Source organism: Microtus ochrogaster, chromosome 10 (genome assembly GCF_000317375.1).
Source record: "Microtus ochrogaster isolate Prairie Vole_2 chromosome 10, MicOch1.0, whole genome shotgun sequence".
In the NCBI taxonomy this organism is placed as follows: domain Eukaryota; kingdom Metazoa; phylum Chordata; class Mammalia; order Rodentia; family Cricetidae; genus Microtus; species Microtus ochrogaster.
In genome coordinates, this window is record NC_022016.1 from 46,766,559 (window position 1) to 46,778,073 (window position 11,515).

At 41.2% G+C, this 11,515-nt stretch overlaps 1 protein-coding gene across 21 annotated transcripts in view; it reads right to left on the reverse strand.

The window, feature by feature from the left end:
- The window catches only part of Eif4g3 (eukaryotic translation initiation factor 4 gamma 3), a 229,712-nt gene that overhangs the window by 111,073 nt on the left and 107,124 nt on the right, over positions 1-11,515 (reverse strand). For 19 of the 21 annotated variants that reach the window (XM_026782045.1, XM_026782044.1, XM_026782040.1 and 16 more), the window contains 2 exons: positions 4,382-4,479; positions 2,080-2,202 (listed from right to left, as the gene is read on the reverse strand). In XM_026782045.1, coding sequence (XP_026637846.1) covers positions 2,080-2,202; positions 4,382-4,479 — 221 coding nt within the window. The remainder of the gene's footprint in view (positions 1-2,079; positions 2,203-4,381; positions 4,480-11,515) is intronic. The other 2 variants (XM_013348385.2, XM_013348384.2) reach the window with 1 other exon arrangement.

Here is an 11,515-nt window from a genome sequence, read left to right on the forward strand (position 1 = left end):
GTGAGGGAAAAGAGAAAGAGGTGGATCTGGAAATGTGTCTGTGTGTATTGGTCAGCACTGTTCTTCCTGGTAAGAGAATTCAGTGTTAACATCAGAACCTACAGCCCTAAGGAAAATAGCAGACCAGCTTCTGATAGTCAGTGTTTCTTCTCATAGTTAATACTTTTTGGCACAGCAGAACAAGGTCAGCCCTGTGCACAACTTTCTATGACTTCTCAGAAATGAAGCCAAGAGCTGTTGATTTTCTTATGAAGAAAAATATACATATTCAGTTAAAAATAACTATGCATCCATCCCCAAAACTCCATGCATAAACAAAGACAAGATTTAAATGTATGCATTCAAATGTGTGTCACTTAATAAGAGACACTCATGCAACATAGAAGAGACAATACTCAAAAAGAAGCTCTTCCATTGTGGTCAATGACTGTGTCTCTACCTGCTACAAATGTAGCCAATGGGTTCAGGATACACTGACACCAATACTTGTGTTCATGTCCGTGATCTCAAGAAAAGGGGGAAGGACTGAAGATGGGCTGGAAAAGCATAGGACCACACTTGCAAGACTAAAAGGCAGGAACATGTTGAATAGAGATGGACCAAAAGCACTCACTGTGCTTACATAAGACCTGAGTTAGGTTCCTAACACCCACATCAGCATGTAACTCCAGCCCCTAAGGACACCCATACATGAGTCAGACACAAACACACAAACAAACACACACACACACACACACACACAAAAAAAAAAACCTAAACAAAAGCCACCAGGCAGACCTTACCAAGGATTTAAATGCAAAAAGATAGAGAATTTAAAGACAATCAACAGATGTTGTCAACTGCACCCTATTTTAACTGATGTTTGGAAACACACTCAAATATTAATGTCCTGATCAATCAATTGTAAACTTTCCTATAGTGTTAAAACACGGCTGTCCATGTAGGTTATTTCAAATTAGAAACTCTCCCTGTTGCAAGTTCAAATCTAGAGAAGAAACCATATTCTTAATCATTCAGACGTTCAAGGACAATTTTTAAAAAAAAGTTCTTTAACAATCTTGAAACTCTCTTATCTAGGTGGTCACATATTCTTCGCTTCTCTGTAATGGGGACTGAGACAGACCATCATTCATGAAGAATCATCATTTCCAGGTGAAATATACCATTACACAACAGAGCTATTCAAGCTAACTCTAGTCCATGGGTGTATAAGGGTTCTCAGGGGCCTCGATATTTAAGTGTACACCTTCCCTGTACTTCTGTGACAATAAGTCGATGGGTCGCTATTCTGATGTGTCTTCTGTACTACCTATTTGTACACTAGTTCTGGGGACTCAACTTCCAATCACAGAGAAAAGCAAACCATGCCCTTAACAGCTGCTTCTGTCTATTGGACTCTAGGTGACTGAGAAAAATGGAAAGTCACCCAGCAAATAAAGTTTCAAATTTAGGAAACCAATTTTATTTTTAACTACAAGTTACAGTTGGCTAAAAACTAGTTCCTCTTGGGATGCTAGGATTCCTTCCAAGACCATAGACACATTCTTCACCAGTCCCAACAAAATGTATATATAGCTCTTGGAAATAAGCAGAGGTGATATACACTCTACACAAGAAGCTCATCTATATAGTCTTCAACAGTAAGAAATGCCTGTGATCAATCCATCCAAACTTACTCTAACAGAGGCAGTCATCTGAAGCATCGCAGTCTGCTAAAATGCTTCAATTTTCAATGTCATCATGCCATTCCACAGCATTTCCTAAGGCTCTAGAGTGAACTCATAAAATGCTCATCCAATGAGGTGGTTTCCACATGAACACTGCTCCTCTGGATATCATGCAATAGGTCCCTAGGAATAGCGGCAGCAACTGTGCTCTGAATGAGAAGTTAATACACAGAAACATCACCAATAATGTCTTCAAGCAACTGGGAAAGAGAAACATGTCTGTCTTAGCAATATTCAAGCTATGAAACAGCCAACGTAAGTGGGAAGTACAGAAAGTGACCACTGGAAAAGAGAGCCAGTAGAGGTTAGTGAACCGGTGCCCATGGCCCACCACCATACTCACTCTACTTACCTGAGGAGGAGTGGGTGTGGATGTGGGTCTTCCTATAGGTGGAGTGGGATTTCTGCTGCCACCTCCAGACATAATCTCCTCTGTTATGTCTTTACCTCCCTGATTTGGATCTCGAATTCTTATCTACAAAGTTAAATAAAACGTTAAGTATAAATCTAGGTGTCTATGTACGAGATTTAGATGATGAATCAAAGGTACACATGGAGATAACTATTAAATTTGTTAATCTCCACAGTGGATTAAACTTCAATCACAAAACTGTATAAGGTCATCTCAACACAAATGTAGGCAACAAGCTGCAACCTGAACTAAATATAAAAAGAACTAAAAGCAAGGAAAGTAGAACCAAGCTGACTGAATTTCTAGGTCAAAAAAGTAAAATATCTATGCTTGTATAAGACTGCCAAATACATTGATTCTACTTATAGTTCTTAAAATCAAGGAGAGCCAGAGATAGTTTAAGAATAACAAAGTGCCTGAATAGGTTTTCAATGTTCTAAATGATCCTCTGAAGCTCACTAATAAAATACATACATTTGCTAAGATTTAGGAATAGGATTTCACCTGCCCAGAACTTTGTATACTTTTATAACGGCGCTGGCTGCAGCGTGCTCTGTACACTAGTGCACTCCTGTGAGGATGCTGGCTGCAGCGTGCTCTGTACAATAGTGCACTCCTGTGAGGATGCTGGCTGCAGCGTGCATGTACATAATGTACACGTCTGTGAGGATGCTGGCTGCAGTGTGCTCTGTACACTATGTGAACTCCTGTTAGGATGCTGGCTGCAGCGTGCTCTGTACACTATGTGAACTCCTGTTAGGATGCTGGCTGCAGTGTGCACGTAGACTATGTACATTTCTGTAAGGATGCTAACTGTACTGTTGGTTTTTCCAAGTAAATGCCCAGACACATCATTCAAGCCAATAGGGAACAGATCAATATTATCCTAAACTTTTACAGTTAAATTATCAAAGTACCACTAGGAAGGACAAGGCAGATCTAAATATACTAACAGAGGATCTCTAAGCTAGAGTGAAACACAACACCGTGGCATGAGCTTCCTGTGAACTTTCAATGGCTCTCCATGCTTATGGATGTCAGAGAGGATGGTGCTGTAATGAGAGTAGAGGACCTGGGTCTAGGACCTCAGAGCTGGGACAGTGGGGTAGTAAGTAGGTTCCCTTCTGAAGTGCATTACCTGCACAACTTAGTAAAGTAACTAATTGTTTGAAAACTTCATAGAATTCACTATTGAGAAACTTTAGAATCTGGAAGGCTACAGGGACACAGGTGTCATTATCAGCTATTTTTGTTTGCTTTTCAAACTGTCTTTCTATGTAGCCCAGAATGGCCTTGAACTATGTAGCCCAGGCTGCTCTTGAACTTGATCAATCCTCCTGCTTCGGCCTCCCCAATATTCAGATAACAAGTGTGTGCCACCACATCCAACTTCCTCTTTTCTTATTAACGACCTTCATCATCACTACCTTTTACTTTTGTTAGCACCATTTCTCTCAGCATTGTGGACTGCCATTCAGTCAACTTTACCATACTGACTTAACATTTTAAAGTCCCGTTTCTTGCCTGCAGTGTCATGCTAAATTGGAGTGTTCTGTTTATGGTGATATGTTCATAAGTCATTTATTTCTAGTCAAAGCACCAAATCAAATTTGAATTCTTTACTTGTTTTAAATAAGAGCACTTCGGGAGTGCTGGACAGCTCCACTCCTTCCTGGGGCACCTGTGGAGATATGGGCACTACTGACTGACAGTCAGCATCATCTATTGTGTGTGTTCTGCTGGGTAAAAGGCTAGAAGCCAGTCTTCTACAAAACATCCTGCAATATATATGTGGTGCTGGGCTCTTGGGTGTGTCTTACTAGACAGAGGCAACACCTTTATAATAATGTAGTGTAAATAGATATATTTACTAAATTCTGCTTGCTGTTTCTGTCTTCCAAAGTTTCTTCCCCCTGGTTGTGACTCTTTAGGATTTTGGCTCCTTTTACTTTGGCACTACTGTTTTCATCTGGCAGTTCAAACTTGCTGCTCAGCACTGCAGTAAAGGAAAGTCAGGATCCACTCAAGCATGCAGTATGCCTAGCTGGGAAAAGGTGACATTAGGGGAATGGGTATGCAGTTTCTAGTTAAGTGCCCAGAAACACTAGGCTAGGGGGAGGCAGTGACACAAGGGAGAGAAAGAAATGGCACACTGTACACTAAGATTGATAATGATCAGATATGCTTGGTTGAGAAATGATTATATGCCCCAATTTATGACAAATCAATGAAGATCTCTTACAGTTTTTTTCTCTCTCTTGGCTGGAGGGGGCTGCTGCTGCGTAGGCACTATGATAGATGCTGACTGATACACTGGCTGACTTGGGTAAAAAGGCGTTCCTAAGGAATCAGAACAGAATAAGAAGCATTCAGTTATTTTGTCAAACACTACAGGCCTGCAATGGTGTGGTGCCCTGAACAAGCTCTTGGGAAAATGAAAACAAACTACCGACTTTTCTTCGCTTCATATAGGGTTTGGACTCTGTGGCCCACACTGACCTGCAAGTCAGATCCCCTTGCCTCTGGTTCCCTGGGATATAGGCCGGAGCCACAAACCTGGGTAGCATTCCCAATCTCTGTCCTCCAGCTACTATAGCAGTCAAGAAATTACCCCTAAAATATGTAATATCTCTAAACACCAAAAGAATCTAAAGAAAACAGTTCAGTGCCCAATTCCTACAGAGTGACACCAGGATTATCTGGTGTACCCTGGTTACAGCTTTCAGGAAGAATCTTATCTTGAGGCCCACAGTTCACAACCGTGACTCTCTAAGTTACTGGCTTCTGGGACTTTTGTTTGGGGTAGAGATGACGCAAATTCTTTGGTATGAAGAGCCAGAGCTGCAGCAGGCCGGTGGTTAGGTGAAGAGACACAGCTACAGAAGGCCAGTGGTTAGGCTCCCTACAAGTCCTTAAGGGAAGAGCTTTAACAAAAGATAGCAGGGAAGACAACATTCCAAGAAGAACCAAGCTCCAAGCTGAGTTCCAATTTCTGCACACTCAAGATTGCATCCCCTTCTATTTGCACCCTCTTCCTACTCTCATCCCTCAAACACGCTGACAACAATCACATCCGAGTTAAAAGACAGACTTTGTTCATGCTCTGACTCTATTGCCCAACAGTCAAAGCTATCTTCTCCCCAGACAGACCTAGATACACAAAGGTTTTTTTTTTTAATATCCAAAGTAGAATATTGTTCTAATTACTATCAAATCGTGGTACACAGAAGAACGGGAGGGGAGAGATGGTGCAGAATTAGAAAGTCAATCTTCAGTATCTGTTGACTGGATGGATAATGGTGTGGAAGAAAACGTATTTAGAAAAGAAAAATTATTGAAGGTTGTTTTTGTTTTTTTGTTTGTTTTAAATTTTTGTTTTGCCTGAGAGAAAGAACAGAAGAACTTCTCAGGGAAACATGGAACATGAAAGAAAGGGTCAGAAACAAAAGGATTTCAATTCTGGAGCTGTTTGAGATGATTACTAGTCACAAAACAGGCAGGAACTAGGTACCCTTGTATGTCTGGTTACTTTCATCCAGGGCATCAAACAACAAAGGCTGACACAGAGCTGCCTAGGCAGTCAAGACAGACCTGAACTTCCAATTCTCCTGACTTCACATTCCCAGTGCTAGAATCAGAAGCCTGGATCATGATACAGGTTTATGGGGTGTCCAAGGTGGAACAGAGCTCTGTGCAGATTAAGCAGACACTCTACCAACTGAGCTACACCCTCAGTCTCTAAAGTTATTAATTTTGTAATCAGTAAAGGCTTTTTTGGTTTCTTTATTTACCTGGAGAAGGGTTTCTCTGTATAGTCCTGGTTATCCTGAAACTCTCTCTGTAGACCAGGCTGGCCTCAAACTCAAGAGATCCAGCTGCCTCTGCCTCCCGAGTACTGGGATTAAAGAAGTAGCCAACCAAACTAGCAAAGGTTTTTGTAATAAGCAACATCAAAATCATGGGATTAGATAAATGAGAAAATGAGAGCAGATAAATAAGCCCAAGAAGCCATCTTTGTCAGAGGCCACAGAAGAAAAACCAGCAGGGAGGTAAACAAAGGCAACAGCTGCAGCTATTCAGGAAGGAGGCAGGCATGGGGGTGCCGTGGGGCATGCAACCATCCCAGCACTGAGCTGAGGCAGCAAGATCCTGAGTTCAAATCCAGCCTGGGCTACAGAGTAAAACTTTGTCTCAAAAATAACAAACAGGAGAGTGTATAGGTCAGTTCTGAGATTAGGGACAGTTAAGTAACCACTCAGTTTGGCACAGGGGGGAGGGGAAGGAACCAGTAACCTTTGGCCTCCAAATGAGCCCCCTTTGTCAATCTGAGGCTGGGCTAAACTCTGTCAAAGCAGAAAGCATGCTTACAAAAGCTGCTGAGGAGAAAGCTCAACAGAGAGTGGAAAGAAAGAAAATAAGGATTGTGAAGATAGATAACCCTTTTATCTCCTTAAATAGTTTGCTGAGGGGCTGGAGAGATGGCTCAGAGGTTAACAGCATTGCCTGCTCTTCCAAAGGTCCTGAGTTCAATTCCCAGCAACCACATGGTGGCTCACAACCATCTGTAATGGGGTCTGGTGCCCTCTTCTGGCCTTCAGGCATACACACAGAATATTGTATACATAATAAACAAATAAATATTTTTTAAAAAAGTTTGCTGAGCCAGGAGTGGTGGTGTACGTATTTAATGCTAGCACTTTGAGAGGCATAGGCAGGCAGATCTCTGAGCTCAAGGCCAGCTTGGTCTACAGAGAGGTCCAGGCCAAACAGGGCTGCACAGCAAGACTGTCTTTGTTGTTGTTTTTCAAGATAAGGTTTCTCTGTGTAACAGCCCTGGCTGTCCAGGAACTCCCTCTGTAGACCAGGATGGCCTGGAGCTCACAAATATCTGTCTGCCTCCACCGCCTGTGTGCTGGGATTAATGCCATGAACCATCACCACCAGGCTAAGATTCTGACTTTTGAATTTAACATTTGCATAAAGGAAAAATACAGAAACAAGGCTATAACTGGACAGGAGACTAGAAGCCCCTGGCCCCATATTATTGTTGATTACTGGATATAAAGGGTACCCTCCCTGGTGACTCATCCCAAAGGGAAAGTCTAAAAGTGAGACCGCAGGAGAGAGGCAAGGGCTACAGCACTATCCTTAGGGTCTGATGCACAAGAAGGAACACTCTAAGGTCACTGCACTGTAACATCTCCAAATGTAGCTTCCTGGGAGCTGCACGAGGCAGTGTCAGACTCTTTGGGTATCTGTGGCATCTGAAGTAGTTTGGAAAAGATCTAGGCAGAGGGCCACACTAGAGTTGCAGGAAGATCAAAGAGAAAGAAGCCCTTCTGCTCCCCTGCCCCACTACAGCAAGCACACTACTCTGGCATCAAACACTCAGGAAATAAGATACAAAAGGTGACATGAGAGAACAGAATTGGTGAGGTTGTTTGGTCACACATCCGTCAGATGGCTGATCAATCAACGAGGTACAAATTGCTGATCTCAGCATAGGCTAAGCACAATCAGTAAAACACGGAGCTTTCTCAGCTTTCCAGCAGGGCAGGAAACTGAATGAACCAAACAAGAGTTCTCTTTTTATGAGCAAACCCAAATTCTGAGACCACCAAGAACACTTAGGAACACATAACTATAAAAATGAGAACATTTATCACTTAAGTTAGTTCATGTCTCTTGATCTCAAGGTTCTTGAGTGGGAAATGAGACAGGGTTGCTTAGAACAGGACTCAGTCAACAACGAGCAAAAGGCAAAATCAACCATTTATTTTATAATTAGGTATTCTACTGAAGACACGCCCATAGAGTAGCACTTACTATCTATCTGCAGTAGAGAAGAAAAGAGCAAAAGCAGGGACCACAGCCTTCAAAGCCTGAGACGCCCACCTTCTCAGACAATCCCAGTGGTTCCCCAACCTAGACCATATGAAAAGCAGGAATGAAGTGAGTAAAACTCACACACTAAGAACCTCAAAATTTGCATACACATAAACAGTCTTTTTTTTTTTTTTTTGGTTTTTCAAGACAGGGTTTCTCTGTAGCTTTGGAGCCTGTCCTCGAACTAGCTCTGTAGACCAGGCTGGTCTTGAACTCACAGAGATCCGCCTGCCTCTGCCTCCCAAGTGCTAGGATTACAGGCGTGCGCCACCACCGCCCAGCCATAAACAGTCTTTTATTTACTTTTCTGGCACAGGAAAAGTAAAGAATCTTTAAGAATACAGATTTTTCAACGTGACATCTTTATAAATAACTGGTGCTATTTTTAAGTTACATCTTGTTTCTTATTGAAACATTCTTCCATTATAAAATAATACTGACAGCAAATAGCAGTTTTTAAAGGTCTTACTGGCAAAATTAAAGATGTACTAATCCCATATGGTTCAGTTTTGATTCTGTTAGGTTTTAGCCATTTTACTTGCCTAGGATAGTGAAAAGATCAGGGAATTAGTGACGTACATATATTCAGTATTTAAGGCTTCATCTTATTGGTAAAATTCCAAGTATAACAATTAAACGTGTACTTTGAGATGTTAAAGACAGAAATATCTTGACATCTACATTCTACAAAATATTTAACACCATGTCTTGTACATCATAGTTCTGGGGGAAAAAAAATAACAAGAAAATTTGCATTGGTCTTAGAAATGAAGATAATGTAGTGATTAAGTGTCCAGTAGGGATACCTTACAACACACAAAGAACAGCAGTTTTGTTACTGTCCATCAATGTCACAACACACAGGATCTCTTTGCTGGAGAACAGAAAAAATGCCTCTAGTTTTTTGTTTGTTTGGGTTTTTTTCTTTGGTTTTTTTTTTTTTTTTTGGTTTTTTGAGACAGGGTTTCTTTGTGGCTTTGGAGCCTGTCCTGGAACTAGCTCTGTAGACCAGGCTGGTCTCGAACTCAAAGAGATCCGCCTGCCTCTGCCTCCCGAGTGCTGGGATTAAAGGCGTGCGCCACCATCGCCCAGCCTCTAGTTTTGTATTATCATAATTCAGTTTCCTGCTCACTGTACAGTTCAAATGTGCCTGAGGGCTCCTAGCAGCTCAATGAGCCAGAGTTCCAAAGAGGCCCAAGAGAAGGAAAAGGTACAGGTGGGGTAGACTAGGTCAAAATAGTGTAGCAAGCCCTGTCATCTGGCAAATTTTCTTTCCTTTTCTTTATCAATATTAACTGCTACCACTAACCATACCCTTAAAAATCTAAAACTTCTGTCAACATGGGAGGCTAGTCTAAGCGTTCAGCACTCTACTTTCCTCAAAATTGTCAAAACACTTCAAGAATCCTACCTTTCCAGACACTGAAGGAGAATCATGAACCTGGGAACTAAGGGTGGAATCTAACTCTACGGAGAACATGTACCAAGGTCTCTGGGAGACAAGGACTGAAGGAGTGACACAGAGCTAGGAACCTATCCCACATACACTATGAATCTCCACCCAAGAGAGGAACCTGTCCCACATACACTATGAACAGAGCTAGGAACCTATCCCACATACACTATGAATCTCCACCCAAGAGAGGCGCAGGACTAGAGAGAAGTATCCGACAGCGGCACAGCTACAGAAAGGGACTCCAGGAAGAAGGTGGAAGAATGCCACAGCACACATGAGATGGTCAAGTGTCTGCAACTAATAGAACTAATGTAGTAGGCCAGAATTCTGATTAGGATAAAAGCATAGTAACTGGTAACACATTTTTACAGCTAAAAGTATCCATCCAAATGATGAAAAAATGTGAGTAGAAATTTGATTTATGATTCGTTCTAAAAATAGATTATACTATTTTTAAAACAAACAAATGTGGAATTTTTTTTAATTTTTTAAGGTGAAGAAGAAGAGGGCAAGACAGCTGCACAAGGATTCCTGCCAACATGCATGATGACCAGATCCCCAGAATCCATTAAGTGGATTGTGCATTGACCTGTGACCTCTACATGTATGTACACATACACACAGGGGGGGGGGAGAATATCAAAATGGAAATGTGTTTGAGAACACACTGAAATAGGAAAAGATGTGTGAGATTTCTAAATGCCCAGAAATTTCACGATATTGAAAACAGTTAAGTGCCACTTGAAATAAGTGAAAAAGAAAATAACAACTGTTTGTACTATTTCTGAGGGACAGTAGCTTTCTGTATCCCGTTCTTTGAATTCTCATCACTGTTTTGGTTACTGACATACTGAAATGGAGATCGCTTTTGAAACAGTGTAGTATAGATGATGTTCGGCCTACATCATGGCTATAGGACATGCCTAATAATTTGTTTGTGGGAAAGGGACTTGTCAAAAGAAACAGATGTCAATCACAGATGAGCTGAAACTGCGTATCAAGATAAGTAAAGCAGTGTACTTGGAACAGGAAGAAAAGTCAAAATTTTAAAAGATTTATTTATTTATAATGTCTAATATGTTCTGTCTGCATATATGAACGCATGCCAGAAAAGAGAGCCACATCTCATTACAGATGGTTGTGAGCCACCATGTAGTTGCTGGAGATTGAACCCAGGACCTCTGGAAGAACATCCAGTGCTCTTAAGCTCTGAGACATCTCTCCAGAACGAAAAATTCATTTTTAAAAAGTCAGTGTTTCTCTGTGTAGCCCTAGCTGGCCTTGAACTCAAGAGATGTCTGCCTCCTGAGTACTGGGATTAAAGGCATGCACCACTGCCAGGCTAGAAAACCCAATGTTTAACATGACAGATTGACAGCTACATATTACTCTTATAAGAGTCATACTAAGAGCAACAGCAAGCAGATGCTCCAAAATGGAAGAAGAATTTAGTATGCTATTTCAGAGTCAAAAGATCATTCTAGTAACCTGTAAGGAAGCTGCATATCGCAATTCAGGGAGGAACCATTGAAAACGGTTCTGTCGATCAGAACATGACCCTTTGCAACATGAAATTTAAGGGAATATTAATTTTAGCATGTTTACTCTGAAAATTTCAGCTTTTCTAATTACAAAATTTTTGGATAATATTTATTGTGATAATACAAATTAACAGAGCTGACCTATAGTTAAGAAAGCTGTTGAGGTCTTGAGATTTTATAGTTTATAAAATAAATCATTTTTAAACAGTGCCATGAGGCAGTACTGACCCACAAGATGGAAAGGTTCAAACTCCAAGAACCTCACCATCAAAAAAGACTGGTTTCCCCAAAATACAAGTAATTGTAAAAACAACCTGGTGCCACTAAATCCAATGGGAGAGACTCAGTGAGTGGATTACTGGGTTAAGTTAGTTGAAGCCCCAATGCCTCTGCTTTGCTGGTATTACAAAAGACCATTGATGACTGAACCTTAAAGCTTCATTCCCAATATCCTCTAATCTTCCTCCGTGCAGTTCAGGTTCTGTGGCATGAA